Here is a 24135-nt window from a genome sequence, read left to right as displayed (position 1 = left end):
AAAAGTAGATAACTGAATGCCTTTCTATCCCTTATAAATAAAATACCTGTGCCTCAATACATAAATAAAATGTGTACATATATACAAAGTATGCATATACACATAAAAATGCCTCTGCCTATCTTAATTTTTATATATTTGAAATGCAGTCACACACCCATACATAAATACAAATGCACACACAGCTATCTGAAACTTAACCAGAATGAATACATTTTCTTATTTTTTTCATAGCAGCACAAGCTTTTTCGTCTGCTAACCCTTCAGTCACTAATTCACATTCTTTTAAAGGGAAAAAATATGCTTCTGTGCTCTAGTTTTAAAATGCAAAGGTATGATTTTATTTATCACCATGCCCAAAAGTCCTTACTCGGTAACTTTACCAGAAGAGGGAGAGAGAGAGAAGGCAAATGCTCCCCCAGCTGTTTCCTGTCTACAGTGTCTGTGTAATGTAGATAAATGTGAGGATTTTCTCTAAATCCCTCTTCTGTTTGCTAAATCTCACTGTCACTGCTAAAATCAGAGCAGATAGAGCCTGCGCAATGGAATAAAGTCCTCAATATTGAAATGTGACATTGCTCTCAACATCTCACATCTCTCTGGATTTCTTTTTTCTCATCATTACTGCTAACAAATTCATTTCCAGACTTTGCACTTTTAAGAAGCAATGGAAAAAATCAACAGTCTTTCAACACAATTAGTTAAGTGCTGCTTTTGTGATTTCTTGAAGGTAAATCTTTATTACTATTTCCAATATTTTTTTTAGTTTTATTTTACTGTATGTTGTCTGTTTCTGTTTTAAGGAATACTGTGCACTTTTCAATAACATTATTTTAGAACTGAGAATTATTTATAAATTGCTGAATATGCAATTCTGTGTGATCTGGAAAATGGCTGTATGTAATAGTTGCAATTACATTGATAACTGTAAAGCTAAACTATTGCAGATACATGGCTTGAATTTCACTTCTATTCAGAAACTTTGCAATATTTCAGTTATGTCATTATTAAAGGGTCCAATTACATCATTGTCTATATTGTTAATTAATGCTTCTGAAAACAAGAACTTTTAGCTGTTTTCTGCAGGTGCAGGTTTTTATAGGAGAAAAGGTAGGTTAAGTTTCTGCAGTTTTATTATACACAATTACAGATAAAATGCTCGTGCTTTCACAGGGAAACTTTTAAGGGATGTTGTCACTGCAGCAATTTTCTGGCAGCAATGTAGCATTTACTTGGTTTTTTTTGCTTTCATAAATGGGAAGTAAATGTGAAGTTCAGTTTGTTTTCTACATTAGAACCCAGCTGCGACTCGTGCTGACCTTGCATATTTGTATACCTTAAGCAACTGTACATAAAGAAAATGGAAATTCCCCTGCATGTTCATCTCCAAGTTTTCCCTTGTAGAGAGGGCTGTTTGAGGAAAGTTTGCATGTGAAGTTTCTTGTTATAACCCTATAATTTCTACATGTTAATATTAACTGTCTTTAAGTAAATTTGGCTTCACTAGGGGCATTGCCCTCTCTTGCTGTCAATTGGCCCTAGTTCAACTTTCCATTATCAGCAGATTTATATCCTTAAAGAACTTTTTTTCTTTTATATTTTGCAAGGACACTTATGTAGTTGATAGAATTCTCCTGTTTTAATTGTTTAGGGCCTAATTATTTTTTACAGTGTCTTACTCTTAAAACACACTTACCTCATTCCTTAATGTGATTCCTAAAAGCAGGTCTGTAATTGCATGGATGAAACCATTCTCTTAATGCACAAATGTGCATCCCTTCCAATATACTTGAAAGATGAAGATGACTTTTTTAAAAGTATTGAGCAAGGCACTAAGAGACATAAAAGTAATATGCTAGTTCCTCAGCTGATGCATCCTGCCAGGTTTCCTTGGAATCAATGAATCATATTGATTTAGGCTAAGATGCATCCCAGATTCTTTAATCAAAGTTAGCAGTATTTAAACTTTGATCCATTCTAGAGTATACATGATTTATTTATAAGTAATTACTAGTGAATGTTCTTACTACATATTACTTACATATTTCTACTATAGTCTATGTAGCAAAATGTAATTTTAACCATAGCTCTCCTTTTTTTTTTTCTGTAGCATATACTTTCTATAATAATGTTGCCCACTTCAAGATACTCAGAGTTACTGTAGATGTTCTAATATGTTATTAAAATGACCAAGCATGTGAACAATTCTTATGCACAACTTGTGCCAGCTGATTGTTAGATGAACAGGTCCTACACAGAAAAATTGAGATGTAGAATGTTCACATATGACATTCCCCTGTGGTGCCACCCTTCTGGACTGTTAAAAGAGGAATGCAGCAAAAGCTGGTTACTTTACTGAAAAAAAAAAAAAAAGGAAATTCCAGCTGTGAAAATACGGTCAGTCATTCTATGCAACTAAAAGAAGTGCTTAACCAGTCTCATCCTGAACCTGCATTCAATTTCCAAATGTAATTAGATGCTTCAGTAAACCCCACCCACATGCCAAAACGTTTTCTTTTAAACTCTCAACTTTCTAGTCAGATTGGGAACGTTGCAAACACCCTGCCTGTCTGTAAAAAAACAACAAAGTAATTTGGGGTTACAACTTTATATTTTCTTATGAATATTCTCCTTAGACATCAGTGGGAACTTTGATTCTATCACAAACCTATTGAAACAACTGATATTTTATTTCAATTAAAATGATGAAGTAAAGTTCAAGTTTTAAACAATGTTTTGGAATTAGTTTGGATGAAAGAGCACTTAATTCTACAATTTATTGATTAAGCCCTAGAAACATGTGAATCTGTTTTCCTTTCATCAAAGTTTGAATGCTCTTGATTTGTTTGAAAGTTCCTGACTGTTTTTAAATTTGGAGATAAAGTTAGAAATTCTCTGTGGTTTATACTGTGCAGCCTTTTTGGCTTCCACTAAAGGAAAAACAGTAGATAATCTATTTTGTTGTAGTTCAGTGCTGATATTTATCTGAAAATGCAACCCAGATGAAAAGTCTTGAAAAAGACAAAATTGTTAAATGGCGAAGATTTATATTTATTTCTGGCCCAAATGTTATACAAGAACAGATCATTAAATACATAATGTTCTTGTGCTTGTAATGTCTTTCAGCCTTCTGAGGCGCTGTGCTGAACAGCTTTCTGCTTTACTTCCTCAGAACTAGGAACCATCTTAAACTGCAGGTGCACAACATTTATCTCAGAAATGCAAAAACGTGGCAAGGGGAAAAAGAATTTGATATTGTTAAGATAGGGAATCATTACAGCATATAATGCTTCATGTTATCATCATTTATTTATTATCTGATCTTCCCCATCTGCCATTGAAGTGTGGCAAGTCCATGAATTAAAGTGTGGCAAAGTTGGCTAAAGACTCTTGTGAATGGGGAAATAATTATTCTTTCTTTTTATGATATATTAGGAGATTTTGATTTGTTCATTATTTTCACAGTAGAAATATTAGGGGGAAAAAAGCAGGATAAATTCTGACTTATTTATAGATTTGTCTCTTATTCAGCTTTAATTTAATCTGAAATAGGGGACCCATCCAGCAAAGTTGCTAAGATCCCTTGCCAGAAAAGTAAGAACTCTTAAAAATTATTGACTAGAGAAGGCTCAATACCCCTCTGGATGAGATCCCATATGAACAGACAATAGATAATTTTATCAGTTTTGCAAAAGTTCAGTGAATAAAAATAAGATTAAATGGTCCCTGAATCCCTGAAAGAAACTTCAGGGACAATTAATCATTTTACTCCAATTATTTTGCACTAGTCTGATTAATACAAAGCAGTTTTAAGACAATATACAAGGTTACCTGTATATGAAAGAAAGATTGGGAACTTTTTACCTGACTGCTATACTAACATTAACCTTGAAAGAGAATTAAATTGAATGCAGGTTTACAACTTTCAAAACTAGCATTTCTGTCAAGAGACCTTAATCAGTTGTTAATATTCATTAAGCACATTCTTCCCTGTCCTTCTAAAAATAAAAGAAACATAAATACCATATCCTAGTATTTTAAAGAGAAGGGAAAAAAAAAAAAGCTTTCTTCTTTGACATGTTGGGTAAGAAGATCTTTGGTATAAATTGGTACAAAGAGAATTAGATAGATGGAATTATACAAATTTACACCCTTTCTTCAGTTGGCCTTCAATTATAAGTCTAGGAAAACAAGATTTCTAAGAAAATGTAAATAAGAAAAGATTTACATCTTTTCTCTCTGTACATACTTCATAGCCAACCCTGACTAAGAGGATATAATGAAGGTCAGTGACGGAATAGCTGCTTCCGTGAAGTAAATATACAAATACTTGACATTCCCACTAGTGCTCCTCCTAATTTTTTGGATACTTCCAAATGTTAACTTCCTAGTAACAGAGGGCTGTAAGAGTCATGGAATGTGTCCACCTACTATGGAATGTGCCTCATCAACTCTTCTGTAGCTCTGGCAAGTTCTTCCATGAAACCTCTTCTGTTTTGTCCTGGTACTTCCCATTTCAAGGTGTCTGGAGAAACACAGAATACTAATCATGAACCCTGTACGTAGTGGGCCAAATTTCCTTCCATCCAGTTTACAGCTATGCTTATGCCAGAGCTACTCCTTAGATTAAATATTTGTCATGACCCACACTGACAATACACTGGCAGGCAAGTGTCACGTTCCCTCACAGCCTATCTAGTCCCAGGCAAAGCTACTCGAGGTTGTCCAGTTGTCCTTATTCTTGTCATTCTGGGCTTCCCTTTGCCTCCATATTGCACTTTTCTGGATCATCCTTTTGCGGGCAGGTGCAACCATAAAATATAGTTACTAAAATGTGTTAATGAAATACTCCTACGGCGTGTGAATGTGAACCAAGAATATTCACTGGAGGAAGCAATCAGTTTACAAAATACATGGACTATAACACGTAGACAGTTAGAAAATTATGGTGAGACATTTCCTGATACTCTTGTTTATTGTCTAACAAATTATAGTACCTCTGCTTTCTCAGTTCTCAAGGATGCAGGAGTAATTTTCTTCAAAGCTCTGTTGGGAAATTTTGACACTGCTTTTGCTTCCTTGGCAGGTGAAGATGCACACTGTGTCCTACATTCATTTCTTCTACCTTGGCCTGTGTTTGCTTACCTTAACCAGTTCTGCTGCTGCTGGCCCAGAAACACTCTGTGGTGCTGAGCTGGTTGATGCTCTTCAGTTTGTGTGTGGAGACAGAGGCTTTTACTTCAGTAAGTAAACCCTTTCATTCAACTCTAAACCTTCCAAGTAATCTGCTGGAGTTTGCAACTGCTCTAAGTGAGCTTTGAAATGATCAAACCAGGCTGCTGGGTATGATTAGTGGTGTCTGTCTTGGATATAGCCAAGTCTTCAGTGACCAGGAAGTCTCAGAAAAAATTAGATGTGTGCCTGTGTTCAGCCTCTCTGAGTTTCTGACAAATAATGTTTTTCAGATGCGGTATTGTTTTATTCACTTTACAGCTGCTGCTATTCCATCTGCTATATTACTGTTTTCTGCTGACCTGCCACTGAAATTAAACGAATGAAAGAACACACTAAACCCAAGATATTCATGAGGCACATGAACTGCATGTACCTGTTATGTCAAACTACTCATAAACAGTTTAAGTACACATTGTGTCATATTACAAAGCTTCAACATCTGGTTTTAAAAAAAAAAAAAAATGCTGGAAGGCATCAAGCAAAAAGTTACCACTTCCAAATATCCTCATGATTTAAATACAAGCTAAATACAGGTGAAGGAAAATCCATGTATGGTAAGCTAGTAAAGAATTACACCGGTACAGACAACAGATAGAATTAGGTCTGCAATAGTGTGGATAGACACAAAAACCCTTTTGTAGCAAGACCTACTCTTTGGAACTGAACATAACAATATTTTCTTTTGCAGATATTGCAAAGCTGAAGTATTTAGATAAGTGTTTTATCGTAGTAACTTCTTATAAGTAAGGTCATGATCAACACAATACATGCATTGCAACTAATAGAAATCTGTTTGCTATTCAAATAACATGAAGTTAATGAAAATTTTAGCAGGAATTTATTCATTCTGTATTCATTCATGAATATATTTATTCAACATATGCAAGAATTTGTGCTTTTAGAGGCTCTGAAATGGGTGTTTACTTTTAATAATAATATGTGCTTGTTTGAAGCTCTTTTCTGAATTTACCTTTCTTTTGGGGCCTCAGTTACCTCTCCAAAGAAGAATATAACTAAGAAAAGAAAACATGGGGTAGCTGGGCTATAAAGAAAGGAAATAACTGAAGGGGATTTTTTTCTATTTATGTTTATATTCTTTGTGAGGTTTAGTTGGTTTTAGGTTGGGTTTTTTTCACTTCTATTATCCTCACCTTATGCCAATAATTCTTGTCTTCTAAGCTATCCCTTTTGTTGTTTGGATCTTATTCATCTCTTTCCTATTAATTTCTATTACTGGAGTTATTGCTTTCAATATTCTTCACCTTGTCCACAATAAAAATAGTACTGGGAATTCTTCCACCTTTAATTTAAAATAAAATCCTGATCTTTGCAATGCAATAAGCTGCAGACTATCTGCTTGGCACTTCCTATTAAGGTTTACCTTTAACACCTTCACACTTACTTTGTTTCATACGTGCAAAGTAAGTCACTAAAGAACTCTTCTTTGCTCTATTTAACACTTTGGATATTGTTCATGAGCATCTAGGGTGCCATTTAACTTAGTATTCTGGTGCTAAACACCATACTAAAAATACTGAAATCTCTCAGAAAGGAATTTACATTTTTCTACCAACTTTTCATATGTTCATTTGAACACCAAAATCTGTTACATTTCTCAGCAGTTGACTTACATTTAAGGGGCTAATTGAGTCTCCTATAAATACTTTAATAGTTGGAAGGAATGTAAAGGAAGACTTTCATTCACTGCTCTTTTTTCTGCACCAGAAAACGGTGACAAAATACAATACAATATACTGCATAATATACTGCACACTTAGAATAGTGTATTTTTTAATTTTCTTTTTTACTGTCCGTGAGTTTAAGGCATTTTCCCAGCCATTTATCTCCCAGAAAAAATGTCTCCTGCTTGTTCATAGAACTATCACACTTGTTGACCACAAGAGTGGCTGCTACTGCCAAGCAATCAGGCTCCCTGTTACATGTACTCTTCATGTCCCTCAGGGTAAGAGGTCAAGTGAAATCTCTACATTCCCTAAACTAGATCATCCTTACTTTAAAATATCAGGGTAGGGCACTGAAGTTTCAACCTTTCAGTCTTTGAACTTTACCCTTTCAGTCTTAGGTTTATCTGCTGTCAGACAAGACTATCTCTAGTTTTCTTTGTTGTTTTTCTTAATGTAACTGTTGACACCATAAAGGTCTACCTTGTTTTGTAGGAATACTAGGAAAGGTTTTTATAATGAATGAACACCCCTGTTTAAGAAAGTCTTATATTGTTGTGCTGAAACACTACTTCTAGTTCATGAGGCAGCAATTTCATTTGTTTTAGCCTTTTCCTTCTTATCTGTTAGTGCTTAAAATACAGAATGATAGAAAATTAAATCAAATAACATTGTAAGAAGAAGCTGAGTTCCTTATACCAAATGTACTATAGAATGCAGTGTATTATTGGAAGATGAAAATGTTGCTCCCTTTCAGGGGACTTTTTAAGAATGCTTTATCATTGGCAGAAATAAAAATCCAATGAACTTTTTTCTCTCATAGTGAAAAGAATATAAATTTATATTGTATTTTAAACCTCATATTCTCATACTGTGGTTCCTTTATATAAGGTATAATCAATGGTATTGTTTGCCTTTAAGTTGCACAGAAAATAGCTGTGAGGGAAGGTTTTTCTTCCACCATTCTGTATTTCACTAGAGACTCCAAATATAAAGAATACCTTTTGGCTGAGGTGGAGCTTCTGGTTCAGGCTCAAGGTCAAAGCTTCTGATTATCCTTGAGAGTCGTGGGTGGAAATGAAGATAGAAATGACTGAGTTACTTTCTGTTGAAACTCTGTAGTCCACAACCACAAGGCTATATCTACTGGAATTTAAAAAAAAAAAAAAAAATCCTATATGTAGTGTACTCTGCCCAACGTCCTAGCTACATAAGAAAATTCTTAACAGCTTCTGAAGAGATGCCCCTCATACACAAAAAAGACTATTGACTTCCAGAGGAGAGGCCACTGCACAAATCCCAGATTAGAACCTCTGCTTTTTCCCTTGGTCACATTTAAGTGAAGCCAGGACTGGCTATTTCTTGGACTACTTTTCCTCTCCTATGATTCACCAGTGAAGAACAATTTGTTGCCACCTTTTATATATCAACACCTCTCTAGCAGAGCTTCTGCCACCCAAGTACACAAGTGAATATGTTTAGACACAACTTTTCTCAGTTAATCTTTCTCTAGACTCAAAACTACTTGATTCAACAGTCATGAAGCAAAGTGGGATGGCTGCTATGTTCATTTGAGTTTTAATATCTAGAAAGATCTTCTATGCCACCGCTATTACAAAGCAATTGTGCACAGACACAGCGTTGGAAGAACTAAAAGGACAAATTACAGGAAACTTAGAGAAGTGGTAGCTCAGGAGAGGGCAATTTTTCCTTGAAATTCTCCAGTCTTATAACAGAAATTTATTTTGCAGATTAATTTTTTCAAAATATATATTTTTTTCTTCACACATGTTGACCTTGATGGACCTACATTTGTCCCCTCTCACATTGTTTCATGAGGGCTACTACTACCATGAGGAAGGAAGACAAGTGTAGTTTGCTGTAAGGAGCAAATGCTCTACTCTTTTCTACCTAGTTTCTTCTCCTTTGAAAAGATACCTGTTTCAATAAAGGCTACCAGTTTGCCTAACAATACACGCAAGTGCCAATAAAGAAATAGACTTCTTATTTCCTTAGGTACTTGTGGTTATTCTAATTCCTCAGCCCGAACTAGATTGCAACACTTACTTGAAACCATGGCAATAAATTTCATGAGTTAAAAACCCAACCTTCCTTCTGCTAAAACAAACCGGTTTGGGCTTATGGTTAATTTTCTGAAGCTCCACTTGCATACAAAAGACGGTGCTTGTTTAGATACCTGTCATAATGATGTTCCTCTGACCTTCTTCAGAGAATGCCAAATGATCTAGGACATGCTTCCATATGTAAAAGGATGATTTGCATAAAAGACCAAGTTTTCTGATATCCAGACCAATGTACCTTGTGTCAACATCTTTGTGTTTTACACAAAGACTTTTACTACATTACAGACTTTTACTACATTTTTTTTTTCCACTGAAACAATCAGATTTCTGTGTTGTTCTTGGGAATATCCCCAGCTGTGCGCCACATAAGAGTTTTGGTTTATAATCATCAGAAAATCAGGATAAGACCATAAACACAATTTTGAGTAATCAGAGCTGTCATTAGATCTCATTGTTTTATAGAACTAAGGTACATAAGGAGGAACTGCTGCCTTACAGAGGAGGAAATAAGGGGCAGAATAAAAGGCAATTACATTTTGCTTCTTCTATATCCTTTTAGCTAACAGCTTCTTGTTTACTTCAGGAAATCTGCTTTTAAGATGTTATTAAAATTCCTAGGCTTGTCAAACCTATCAACATAATTACAAGAGATAGCATGGCACTCAGTTCTTTAACTACTCCATACCTGTAGGAGCTATGAGTCATTAGCTCCTCACAGTGTCCCTGCTTGAAGCAATGTTAATGCTACAAGTTCAGGAGAGGAATGCTGAAAAGCTGTGGTGGGGACACACAGCCTGTGGTGTCAGTGACAGCCTTACAAAATCTTTGCAAACAAATGCTGGTCGTCTTGGCTATACTTGCACAGCAAGATCCGAGTGTGTTTTTATTTTCTCTTTCTGGCTGCATGCCCCGTCCCATATACACAGAAGATTTGAGCATACTCTTCAATCTTTACGTCCGGGTTCCTTACTTCTTACAGGTAAACTGGGATAAAAAGGAGATGAGATGTGCTTTAGCAAGGTCTGCAGGGTCACTGCTCAAGGCACCAGGACTATAGGCACAGTTATTGAAATACCTCTGTAAGAAAAAACACAGTTCTGGCTTTTGAAATGGTATCTCTGTATAGTCGAACAACTGACACAGAATTTTGGTGCTTGCTCTATTGCCCCTGGTAGTAATCATTGAGGAAGTTCTTGAAAATAAGCCAGCCTTTGGAAGAACTTGTCCTTTTTTACCACATTACCAAAAGCTATTGAGTGCTCACAAACACTAACCTAAGTTTAGTGAGGTTAATCCTTTTAAGTTACCTCTTTAACAACCAAGAAACAAGTTCTCCCTTCTTTCTCCATGGATAACACAGTGTCTCTAGAAGGATTTAGCATCTAAAGCATACTAAATTTAGACTCTCCAAACAGGTCTCCTCTACAACTAGTTCTCAAGTTAGCAGGGATTCAATGATTCTTCAGCCTTACCATTAAGAGGAACTGTAGTAGTAATGATAGTCTTAATGAGGTGATGGGAAGCAAACATCGATCAAGATTTCAGAAGAAACGTCTCTACAAAAAGTCTCTACTACCAAAACCAAATAAGTACAGTTTTTCAAGAAGTTTAATTTTCTATGTGTCTTTATTAGCTGTTAGATATTAGCAATGCTAATGTTTTTTTGTGATGTTTCCCTTTATCTATGCACTCGATCAGCTTTCAGATTTTATCTCAAATAGTAGAAAGCTGTTATTTGACATTTGATTCCCTAACTGCTGTATTTGTGTTTAATACATTGTTTAGTCTCATGTTGGATAAAGTCACTCACAGAAGCCCTTGGCAAGATCAGCCTTAATTCTTGGCATAGTTGCCCCTCTTACTTTTCCACTGAATCTTAAACACCAAGAAAAATCCTTTCCTGACTTAAATTCTGGAATATGCTTTATGCAATTGTCCAGAACCTTTAAGTATGGACTTCATCATTTGTTCTGGTAGTAATAATTAATTTGCAAAATTGGATCAACAACAGCAAAAGTCAGAAAGCAAATTATTCAGATTAGCAAAACCACTCAGTCTCTTCATTAAAACCTTTTCTTTTACTACTGAGAATCTAGGGCAATCTATACAGAGAAGAAATGTCGTACAGACATCTCTCTAGAGCTTATTCAGCACTTCAGCTCTTTGCATGTTTTGAACCTTCACATCACTGAAAAATCATAGACTTATAACTATTTTCATTTCAGAGCTTTGCTAATAAAATATGGACCTGAACTTGTTTATTAATGTCGATATTTCCCTATGATAGAAGCTTGATTGTTACAAAAATATGACAATAAATGAAAGGGGTAACTAACGGTTAAGTAATTTCTCAGTCTAGAAATCAAGACAAAAGAAATACCACAAATATATGCTTATTGAAGAATTTATACTAAATTTATCTCTGGTAACAACCGCAGGAACTTCCATGTCAAAAAGCAGGAAAAACCATTAATTCATGTTTTCTTTGTGGTGCATTTAGTGCAAAATCACTTTGCAAGATAAAGGCCAAGTTCTGGATCTAACTGTTATGAGAGAAACATTTCATGTTTGCATCACTGAACTAGCTTCTGAGAACAAGAATTTCAACAACTCCATAGATTTTAAGGGGAATAATGTACACTGGCCAGTGGGTCACTCCAACTTGTAGAAAATTTTGCGTTGTCACTGTAAGAAAATGTTTAAAACATTTAATCCAATTTAATGTCTATTTCAACCAAGAGGTTGTATCGTATGCACAGGTTAAAACATAGATTGCAGCATAATAGGACAAATTGCTTTTTTTACCACACCAAAGCAAGAAAAGTTGAATGATATTTTTTTTTCAGACTTCAAGTATTAAAAAATTACATATATGAGCTTATCTTGTCAATTTTATTGGAGCAACTTTCACATTAAATTTCTGATTGCCTCTCCAGCATTGATTCCTATCAAACTGGTTTAGGATTCCTATAGAGAACTGCTCTGAATTCCTTAGTAAACTTAAATTCCTACAAAATCAGGCACAAGTACGAAATACTTGTGATACTTTATGATTGAATTCCATGTACAGTCAAATTTAATGTTTTCAGTGTTCATGCTCTTACGAGAGAGATTGGAAGCTCTTTGCTCACCTGATGTTAAATCCCTCGCTAGTGAAAATTGGAATAACCTCCTTTTATCAAAGAAACAATTTATGACTCACATCTCTCTCTCCCTTTTTTTTCCCTGAGTCTACAGCATATTTATATACTTTCCATCTTACTTTTGAAATTCAACTGTGGTCCCAGTTTTCCCATTATGTAATATAACTGTTCTAGAGTAAGGGAATGCCTACAGACAGCAGCCCCTTCTGCTTCCTCATGTGTCCATAAAAGTGGGAAAACAGGGGAACTGTGTCCATTATGAAATTATGGCTCACACCAGAACCCGAACTCATGAATTTTTTTGGCACAGAACCATTTGTTTATAGTGCCTGTGCGATTGGTAGAAATTTACACAAGGCTGAGTATGCAGAAAAAATAAGAGTTTGGCTCAGACCATTCTGACTCAGTCCAGATCAGTGAACAAAACTATTTTATTTCTGAAAATAAATATTCTAGCAATACTTATTAACTATTTCTGTCTTCAAATCAGTAACTAATTAAGTCACCCCCCCCCAGCTGCTATGAAAATTGTTTTGACTTTAAAAGAATGTCAATTAACAGCCATATCTGACTAAGGTAATGGATAAAAGCTTAACATACATAAACTCTGTATTTCATGGTCAGTCTGTGTTCTAAAGAATGTTTTTAAGTGCACGGATTATGCAAAGGTAGGAAAAGAAAGGTGTGTGGGGAAAATGGTACAGAAGATGTCATTCTGGTTGTGAAACTGGAAAGATGAGTACATTCTTCATTAGCTTTGAGGAATGTGGGATACTATGTATAATAAATCCAATTTACAAGGGATTTTTCAGACTCGCACAAACTATACTTAATGTTTCTTGCAACTCACCCCCATCATTATCACTGGATAAGTCACTATTATGATGATTTTTTTTTTACAACTTCTTTTTTTTAGTCTACCTAGATTACTTTAGGTTACATGAAAGCTAATGAGGACATCCATTTTAGGTAACACAGCAGGTTTAAATTTAATATATTTCATACTTAGAAATTTCTGTAGACAAGTAATATGTAGTAATTTGTTTCTACATCCCCTGAATTCCTGAATTACTAGTCAACAGGTATTCCATGAAAAAACTTAGTTTTTCCTACGTATTTCAAGTTTTATGTTTCTTTCCATTAAAGTTTCCAGCCTTTCAGAGACATATTTAGTTTGGCAGGAAGAATCTGGTGACTCATAGACTGAAGAGATTTGAGAGCAAGCTACTGAAAATGTATCTAATTTCTTCTTGTGTAATTTGGGAGCAAGCTACTGATAGTATGTCTAATTTTCCTAGTTTAATCAGATGTATTATTGGCAAATACATGTTCTGAATAAAAGCCATGTTTATTCCTGAAATATGTAGCTATGATTAAATGCAAAATCACCCTATATATTTGCTTTTAGAACACTTCTGCGTTTTCTAATTGTTTCTGGCATTTTACTCTAAATCAATGGGCACTGAACAAAAACAGAGGAACTGATGAAATAATTTGCATTATGACCCTACTTACAGTTTTTAATTTCATCATTTTAAAGTATTCCGTACTGATGTTTTTTGGTGGTTTTTTAGAAGGGAGGAACAGAGGTGTAGGAAGAATAGGTGATGTCGTTGAACCTCCACTATTCCTTAAGATAAGAATTGGTGTATTAGAAAAATTCTCGTTTATGTTTTTTGTTGTTGACTGCATTATTCCTTCCACCTCTTTTCAGACAAAAGACTTTTAAAATCAGTCCTTTATAGACAATCTGTGACAAACATTCTCATTTATCCATATACAAACTGAACCTTCTGAATGATCAAGACTCAACGGAGCTTGACCCAATAGGCAGGGGGAGATTCTGGTTCAGATTCATTCCATGTAAACAAGATATCTGAGTGATGAACCTCTTCAAGCTCATTCTACAGTCACTGAGAGGAGTTAGAAATGTTCAGAAATTAAAATTCTGAATATCCCATGGGACATTTTCTTCCCAAGTACCTCAAGTAAGAAAACTCTAGCAGTTGTATCCTTAAGTTAATTAAGTCAGTTGGGTACGGACTCTCCATTAAGAACTTAAATTTTATTGGGATTAATCCACTTAAGACCACACAGTGAACTTCAGTGTGAAGATCAAAACAAATCCAAGCTTATTTCAACTGCTGTGGAACAATACAGTTAAACAAAGACCCAAAAAGTGCCTTTTGCAGGTTAACACAAGTTAGAGTTGCTCCTTTGCCTTTAAGAACTCCCAGGCCTTAGCCTGAGTAAGGGTGAATCCTCTTGGAAAAAGCACTCCACTCTTAAACAGTAAAAGTAGAAGGGAAAAGCTTATCTATCTTTCTTGATATGATGGATGGAACATACTCTTCATGTTTTATTCCTGCAATGAGACGGTGCACTTATTAATGCATAAAAAATGAATTAACTTTTTACACTGCTCTTCACACAGATTCATTTCTAATCCTATGAATATAGATGGCCCAACAGTTTTTTAAGAAATCATGACAATAATAATATTTAAAATCTAGACCAACATCTGGTTATCAGATATCATTAAATAGGTATTAAAATAAGTATTTCTCCATTAGAATGTTGTGCCATAAAGCATGATATGGAAAAAGGACGAAGAATATGCTCAAGTACAGTTTTGAGATGCTCAATGATAAAACAGGCATCCAGCTTTGAGATACTCAGGCATCTTGAAGATTTTAAAAATAGCTACTGCTGACCTAATGAGCTCATCTACAAAAGCCAGATGACTGAAGTATGACAGATCCCTGCCTGAAGTTGTTACCCACTGAGTTGAATCAACAGCACAAAGCCCCTCTACCTGCCTCACATCAGTTCCTCCCTTCACCCAAAGCAATATAGAAGCAGCACAGAACAACTTCAAAGATAAATGCATTCCATTATCTTCTCTAAATTGATCCCTTTGCATTGACCCACAGTTTCAGTAGTTAAATTTCCCTCACCAAACCTGTGAAGACAAATTGTACTTTACATTGGTCAGATCTTGACAAACTTTCTTTGGTAACTGAATTGTTTTGAAACAGTTAGAGTTCAGCATTAGAAGCCTGAAAGGATTATATATATTTGCTATGAATTAATATAAATACAGTTCACCATATTTCAGGATACTTTTAATATTGTGCATCGTACCATTCCCAGCTGGTCTGGCTTGAGGGAAATGAGGTAGAAATGTTCTCTCAAGTCACTGATATGTATTGAACTGAAGGGTAATCTATGAGATACCCACATGAATAATTTTCATACACTTGAGAAGTTCCACCATAATTTAAGGAATTAGATACAGGAGATCTAATATAGCTATCCCAAGATACAATCACTTCAAAAAGCTCAATGGTCAGAGAATACAGTTGTTCAAAAAATAATAGGAAGATGTTTCTGTAGAATTTGGCCCTTATATTTCTTTGTGCATGCAATGTAATTAAATGCTACAACTACAGCTCTAACGGTATTAAGTCAGCTACTGTAAACTTTGTTATGTAGTCAGACTATTTTAGGTTTTGAAAGCAGTAGGAGTTGATGCAATAAAGACAACTATTTCCTGTTATCACTAAGATGAATACTAATAAAATGAGCACAGTTCATAACTGGTGACATTCTTACTGTCTGCTGCTCTTTTCAAATAGAATTCTTTACTCTGTGAAAGAGATGTAGCTTAGATCTCTGGAAGAAGTGCAATTTTTTTTTTAAATAAATCAGTCTTGAACCCTCCATCAAGAATCCATTAACCTGCAACAGATTTTGAAAGTAAAATTATTATCTTTGAATTATGAAAAGGTGGGGGTGCCCTTGCTCGGTTTTATAGGATGGAATATTAAAAAAAAGATCTATGTCTATACTTTCATTTGACAGTGAAAAGAGAGACATTGTAAAGGAAAACCTTTTATGTAGAAAAATTAAAAAGGGGAAAGTGATGGTACCCAAGAAGGGGGGAAATAGTTATATTAAAAATCTGGGCTGGCCCTGTCCAGGAGTTTCTTCGCTTCATAACGCAGAATCAGGAATCCGTGCATACTTACTGAAGGCTATCTGTTAACTTCAACTATCTTTGGCTCACTGCACTGAGTGCAGTATGAGTTAACTTGAGAAGTTCTCTATGCTCACTAAAGAAAACATTGATCATTGATTTTCCTAGGTCTTTTGGCCATAAGTGTCATTGCACCACAAATATTTTCCCTTGACTGGATTCCCACTGGTTTCTAACTAGTCATCTGTTTTCCTGAAGAACTACCAGCTGAACTTTTGATATTTTCCCTTCTGTATTATAAATATAGCAAATAGAGTCTCTTTTGAGCAATCAATAGTTACTACTTGTGCCTGATTGAAAGGGTACACGCACATTGAAAACCTCCTCATTTTTAATATTCATTCAGAACAACTTGAAAAGTTCACAGTGTCATTTTGAAGTTCACCTACTAGTCAGGGTACATTCTATTAAAAGTTATCAATTCTTCATACGTAAGTGCTTACTAAAGTGTCTAAAATGTTCTTGATTGTGTGGCAAGTAGGTGGCTACATCTAGAAGACTGAATACTAACTTCTAAGTGTTAATCTATGCTCAAAAATTAGTACAAGTCTCATGCAAAGTCAGTGAGACCTTGAAGGTTCCTAAAAACATGTAAGGCAGCTTTTCAGTGGGTTTTGGGGGGGGGGTTTATGCACTGAATAGGCAGATGGACACGAAAGATTTTTCAAATCACTGATAGATTGATAGATAGCACCAAGATTTTGTTTTGGTTTTTTTTTAAACCCTTCTAGGCACATGCCTGTGGTTTTAGTTGTCTGGGTATCTTTGGAAATGCAAATTGGGGTCTTAGCTGCTTTTCTAAATTTTACTTATGGACCTTATTGACTACTTCTGAAAAAAAAACCCCTATCAATTTAATAGTGATAAAATATAGTGATAAAAGCTCTTTAAAATAAGAATTGGCATAATGACTTGGCTTCCTCTCTGACGTTAAACAAACTAATACGCTTAGTATAAAATCTTCTTATTTCTAGCTTAAATATGTGAGGCATCATATGAAAGCTAATAATTTCCCAAGAGAGCTAAAAATAATGAAGGCTGAATTTGAATAAATATTATAAGTGTTATTCTAGAACTGACAGCATTTAATAGGTACTGTAAACACTACCTCTCTACTAGACTCATTTGCAAGTTCCTGAAGTCTAAACATAGCCTACATCCAATAAGGGATAAAGAATGAAAAATAATTGTTGTAGGAAGCTGGAGTCAATGCATATTTTATTGTTTTCTTTATCTTCTGATCAGAACAATATCATTAAAAATCTCTCAGTCTCCTTTAGAATACCTTATTTTGGGGTTTCACATGTATGTTACTTAGATATAGTCTCCACTGAAGTGAGACCATCTGACAGTACCTAAATTTGCTGCAATAATTCCAAATACATTGACATATAAGGAGCAATAGAGTAAATATTTACTATTAGTTTGTATAACCACAAATAATACAGAAATGTGTGATTTAGATACATTTTTAAGTATGTGCTGCAACTCAAACAGAAAAGCTTAATGAAAGAGCTAATGACTTAAGCTGCCTTAAAATCAGGGCATATTAGCCTTAATTTTTGTCACAGGCCAATCATTTTAAAATTCTGATACAGTCCATTACTAAATGACTACAGCCTTAACAAAGAATTGCATGCATAGTTATGCAGGATGCACAACTCTTGGGAGAAATGAAAAATCACTTAAATATTTATTTTTGCCTTCCGTATTTAATGGGTGTCCTCATGCCCTATTGACTTCGAGATCCAAATACAGCAGAAAACAAGCATTAATATTATCCTTATAAATTCCTCTAGAATGTTCATCATAGAAATATTTGATTGCAGCACTCAGACAAGTATATTATACTCAACAATTTCCCAGGAAACCATCTATTTCTCTAAGCATTTGTACACTGATTTGTTGTTTTGGGGTTTTTTTCACTCTGGTAATTGCATATCCAACTGGAAATGACAAGGCTTAATATTACAAAGCAATTTTAACATTTCTACCAGTATTTTGTATGTCGAAAACGGAACACAGATGTCAGTGAATTTAATGTAGAGACAGAGTGAAGAAGCACCTTGCTGAAAATGAAGTAAAAAGGCAAAAGCAGATTTTAAAACATGCAGCTGCAAGTGTGCTGCTTGCGCAAAAGCAGCTTCAGCATCAACCCTGTCCTACCTGAGTTAACACTAATTTTGCGAGCTGGAAACAAAAGAGATGTAACCTCTTTTTTTTTTTTTTTTTTTTTTTTTCTTATTCAACTTGAAGTACCTCTTCAAAGAACTATTGGCCTCTTTCTGCTTCCATTGGAGCTACAGAAATTGCCTCATTATTGAGAGCTGTAGCCGTTCCAGAGCAGCTGCTGTGCAGGGCAGCAGCAAAGCACTGACCAGGAATAGGATTTTTTGCCAAGTGGCTGATGATGAACAGAATTCAATGCAGAATCATTTAAATTTTCAATGACTGAATTCTGTTGAGTAAAGAGATCTGATTTTAATTGAAAAGGTTAAAAACAATTTAAAAAGAACATAAAAACCTTTTTTTTTCCTTATCAGCTAATGAACAAGCTCATGAAAGGTGATAAAGGCCCTATATCTGTTCACAAAAGGTTTGTGAGGTGCTGTGTAAACACCTCCCAGTCCATGCTAAACTTTCAGCTGGAATAAGTAATTTAATATCTACAGTAACAACAACATGAATTCTGCTTATCCATTAGTGGGTAGTCAATTGAAATTACCAACTGAACAAGAATTCATACAAATAATTTCACAATGTGTATGTTAGCTGAGGCTGCCAGTACATTTCTCAGCAGTCAACTATATAAGCCCAATGTTTTTCACATACTGAGCTTTGATGGAAGTGGACAGTAATCTGCTAAATAAAAAGCCACTTTATATGTCAATTTTTTTTTTCCTGCTTCTCCCAGTCTACATCACCATATTGCATGCAAGACTTGGAAACTTGCTTATTCTGAACAACCTAAATGGATAAATATGATTTTTATGGTCCAGTCCATACTAATTGTCCCCTATTTGACTTTTTTTCCAAACAAATGAACAGATGCAGTGACATTGCCACATTGTCTGTATAGATTGATAATATTTGGATAAAGTTTTCGTCTTTCTGTTCTGCTATAATCTCAGTAGACTGAGTGATGTCTTAGAAAACTAAGAGCCAATATTTGTGAACAATAAAATCTTTCTTTGCTGAAACATCTCTAATCAATGAAAACTTTTGACTTAAGTAGGCAGTTGAAATCTGAAAGTCCCGTTTCTTTTTATTTTGGGCCAGTACCGAAAATCCACTTTTTCTTTGAAACACCTTGAACTCCTTGGTTTGGGTTCAACCCTTGTGCCATATTGAAAACAGAGTCCTAATGCTGGTGTAAAGTACCACTTTCATCTCATTTTAGACAGATTTTAAACTACAGTAATTTAGCTGATGACTGCTTGATTTCAGTGCAGCTAGTGAGAAAGCACGCAATCCAGTGACCCCAAGTTCACCAAGATTGCTGGAAAATAAAGACAAGGGTTTGGAAGGCCAGCACTTCAACACGTAAAGAAATATATTGAATACTTCAAAAGATATAAAATTCTTAGAACTGTTGGACAGCCTTCTGTGTGTGGACTTTTCTGTCCAAGTGGCATTGCTAAATACCATGACACCAATCAAAGGGCTGACATCATGTTGTTGTGTAACTCATAACCATAGCAATGTCACTTTTAAAAATGCATTATATGTGCATTCAGTGGCTTGAAATCTCAGCTGCGTCAGATCTTAAATAAAGTACAATTCAGGAGATTTATTTTGAAATATGAGCTCTTTTTTTGTTTTTAATGAGGAAAAGAAAATGTAAAGCTTTAAAGCCAATGCTAACACTTGAAGCTTGGATTCAGACAACAGATAGAGTAAGAACAGGTTTCATCACCGCTGTAATTCACAGTCTGGTAAGAGAGCTAATCCTGACCATTTTATTGTATGACAACGAGCTTGAGCTTCTACTTCAGAAATAAGCTATGCTGCAGCTCAATGTACAGAGTCAATAAATAGCATAGTACTCTCAAATCACTTAGTGAATGGTCTATCAGACAAACTAACTTAGTATAGGTTAGGCCCAACAACTACAAGTGATGGAAAGCAGCATGTGACAGAAACTGGCAATGTAACCCTCCTTTCCTCTTCTTCAAAACTAAGCACCCATCCAAGGGATCATTATCCTATTTCTGTTCTCACAGGAGCAACAGAAATTGCCTCATTCTTGCAACCTTCAGAAATTCCAGAGCAGCTGCTGTGCAGGGCAGCAGCAAAGCTCTGACCAGGAATAGTTCTTGTTGCCAAGTGGCTGGTGATAAACAGAACTCATTATTGCCAAGTACTAGTAAAGGGAATGACACGTACCCTTTGCCTCAAGTGACATGCAGTATCTGATGTTATCTACTTCCTGTCCTTTTTAGAATATCAGTAAGTTGGATCTTTAAATCAGAGGCACTTCATTGAACTGATTGTCCCTCTATATGGTGACAGTCGTCAGCAATTCTGTACTGTAGCCCCTGCCTTCTTGATGAGCCACTGAGGAGATCACCGACTCTGTCTTTAGGATGCATAAAAATATGAAATAACAGCTAGTTACTAGTCAGTAATGTTTGAGACTATGTTTTTGGAAAATAAGGGGTGATACGGCCCATACTGCACCATCATCTGGTGTAGACTGCGGCTACTTTGACGAAGATAGAAGTACCTGAATTTCTCTGGTAACAAACAGCAAGACGATCATCTGGTCTTTCAGCACTTGGCAATTATAGCTGCTACTTAAAGTGAACAAGAATTTTGAACACAGACTACTTCAGGTATCAAAGCTACAGTCACTTGTGTTCGTGGTATGCTACAAATTTGTTGCATGTACAGAAAATCTGTCTATAAATTTTGCAAACACAAAAAAATGGTGAAGTGTTGAAACAGATGAGTCCAGCAGTAGACAATTATGACTAACACAGATCCTTTCTGTGCAACCCATAAATCCAGAAGTAAGACAAATAAAAGGAGTAAAACTGGTGTAAAATCACTCGCACCTTTTATATTTCACAAGACAAACTAAGTTCTTCTGTAGATAGGCAATGGATAAAGAATAAAACATCTGGAGGGCCATGGCTATTTCTAGCTCTGGGACTAAGTAGCTTATACAAACTTGAACAAAAAAATTTTATCTGTGTTTGTCTTTCACCATGTGTGAAAATGAGGCAATGATGTTTATCCTCTTTCCAAATGCTTTTGAAATCCCTCGATTCAGGTAACCATTCAGATCCATCCAAATACTATTTCTTAGAAGCTCACCCATATTCAATTCAACCACTGGAATGGTTAAAGCTTTAAGGAAAATGCCACATTACAGTAAGGATGATAAATAATACATAGTAGTCTATCAGACTTAAGACGACAGTTCAGCAAATATAATAAAAATAGATCTGTTTATATAATGGATAAAAATTGGCTACTACTTTCAAACTAAAAGTTAATGTATGCCATATTACTACAGAATCCCTCAAACCATTTTTAAACAATGCTGTAAGAGTTACATAAAACTTAATGGCAAATTAAGTAGATGACCCCAGCAGACCCTCTGCTTACTGCAAGTATATGGCACAGAGTTCATAGGTTACTTGAAACTCCGTGTCCCAGCCAAACGAGTCAAACAACAACACTTCTAGGCACTGAAAGACTTCTCCTTGGATTTCAGCAAAAGCAGATGTGGGGCTGACTACACACTGAACAAAAGAATTCTTTTGAAAAGAGGATGGAAGCAAAAACATACGCTCAGCTTGCAGTTTATCTGTAATCATCCTTGCCTTTCACCTTGACACTAGCTTTCTAATGTTACCCTCTTCATCTGAAGATCTGTACAAAGCTCCAGAAAATCGGAAGCTCATTTCTTCATGTGTGCTTCAGAGTCCTCTGCTAAACAAATTCAATCTTCATTTTAGTTTGGGGTGTAAATTCTGAGTCATCATCATTTAATTTTCTCCAAGCCTCAAGCTCGTGTTTTCTGTTTTTCTTCCTGGATGTGTCATAACAACTGAATTGTACCACCCCAGTAAAATGGTAAAGCCCAGCAGACATCTGCCAGCAACAAAATACTGTGCTCTCACTCTAATTCCCCACACATTCCACTTTTCACATCACTTTCCTTGCATGCTCTCAATAAAGTGGTAGAGCCTAGTAAGCAATTTCTTTTCATTCTCCACAACATTCTGCCAATGCTAACACAGACATGAGGCAATAAATCAAAAGAGTCGCCTCAGAGAAGAGCGCACTTGCTTTGCATGCTCTTTCCCTAGCCCTGTTTCTATCAATATTCCTGTGAGGTTAACTTCCCTGAAGTCAGTGACTTCCCTGCAGGTAGGATATCTGTTAGTTCTGGGTCAATACTGTGTCAATGAACTGTGAAGGCATTATTTTTCGGAACTGCTAAGTAGTTTTGATTTGGGGAAAATCAGTTGAGAAGTTTTCTGTTTTCAAATTTCACAGAGACTCTGCTCAAAAGTTTCCAGTGCTGTTAAGGCAGGAAGAATAGAATAAAAAAGTCTGATCTTTGAGATATCAATTGCTAATTTAAAGGAGTCCTCACTCTAGTATATTTCTTTTAAAAACAGTCATTATCCATCCGAATTACATGTAGAAGAAAAGAAGGCAAGAATTAGCAGCGAGAGAAAGTTGTTACAAGTAAGGCAGAAAAAATTCATCTGGAAAGAGGTAATAATGATGAATCAAAAGAAAACATAATTTAAGACAGAGGAGCCTTTAAAAGTTGCTAATAAAGTTCTGTATTTGGCAGCTACTTTACCTGAACTAGGACTTTGATTCCTTTGAGGGTGAATCATGTTTGAACCAGGTTTCAAGGACAGTTCTCCTCTCACAAATGCACAGCACATGTAACTGTGTCCAATTTTTGTCACCAGATCTGGGTTGGGCAGTGACTGCATTGTGCACTAGTGACTTCATGGCAGTGCATAGCTATATAAGTAGTCCTGCAGTCCTGTTAAAGCAGGCTGTGAGGCAGACCATGAAGCATCTCTATAGAAATACCCACCCCAGATCACCTAACCACAGAGTAGCCACATCTCTTTTACCTTCAACCTCAGTAGGGTCCAAGGAAAAAAAAAAAAAAAAAAACAAAAAAAAAAACAACTTTTTATGAAAAATCTCCCCTCAATATTCAGAGGGGGAAATGTTAATATCAGAGAGCAGGTTTAGTTACAGTAACAGTAACAAATGATAGCAACCATTCTAAAGAGAAGAAGAGATGCTAGATAACAAGTCCTAGAAATTCTCATGAGAGGGAGTATAGAAAGAAAAACACTTGTGATGATACAAGTCTTCAGTGACCTGAGTTGATAAATACTACTACTGGTTTGATAAACACTAATATTGGGCTGATAAATCCAGTGTTATATATCCAGCATCTATAAATATAAATATAAACATATAAATATAAATATAAATACATATCTCTACCTCCTCTATATCTACCTCCTCTATACCTACCATTTCTGATAAATACCTCAGAATCTTGTAAATTTAAAACTTTTAGGTGAATTTCCACGTGCAGGACACAAGCAGGTATAGCTGAACCACTGGCATTTCCTTTTTGCCTCCTCCCCAGGTTCTACCTTCACATCACTGAAGCAGCAATACTCCTAAGAGAAAAGGAGGTTACATTTTAATAGGGGCAAATTCATGCAGCTTCTAATCTTATTGTCAGAAATAACTCAATGTTTTTTGCTGCACCTTTCTCTTTGCCATTCCTGTTCCAGAAGAAAACAAAAATAACCCCTCAAAAACATATAAAAAACATACACAAAACCTGAAACTCAGTACAGGTTTAGTTATAACAGTTTTAAAGCAGAGATTAATATTAGAATGTGTCAGGCAAGCTGAAGTTTAGGTGTTTTTATCTGCTCCAACTATTA

At 35.5% G+C, this 24135-nt stretch overlaps 1 protein-coding gene across 1 annotated transcript in view; it reads left to right on the top strand.

The window, feature by feature from the left end:
• Window positions 1-421: 421 nt before the first annotated feature.
• IGF1 (insulin like growth factor 1) overlaps window positions 422-24135 on the top strand; it is a 56194-nt gene continuing 32480 nt past the window's right edge. Inside the window, exons 1-2 of the mRNA XM_071728313.1 lie at window positions 422-730; window positions 5087-5243. Coding sequence (XP_071584414.1) covers window positions 668-730; window positions 5087-5243 — 220 coding nt within the window. The 5' untranslated portion in view covers window positions 422-667. The remainder of the gene's footprint in view (window positions 731-5086; window positions 5244-24135) is intronic.

This window comes from Heliangelus exortis, chromosome 1 (genome assembly GCF_036169615.1).
Source record: "Heliangelus exortis chromosome 1, bHelExo1.hap1, whole genome shotgun sequence".
Classification (NCBI taxonomy): Eukaryota; Metazoa; Chordata; class Aves; order Apodiformes; family Trochilidae; genus Heliangelus; species Heliangelus exortis.
The sequence above is the reverse complement of the archived record's forward strand: the minus strand, read 5'-3'. Positions and strand labels throughout refer to the sequence as shown.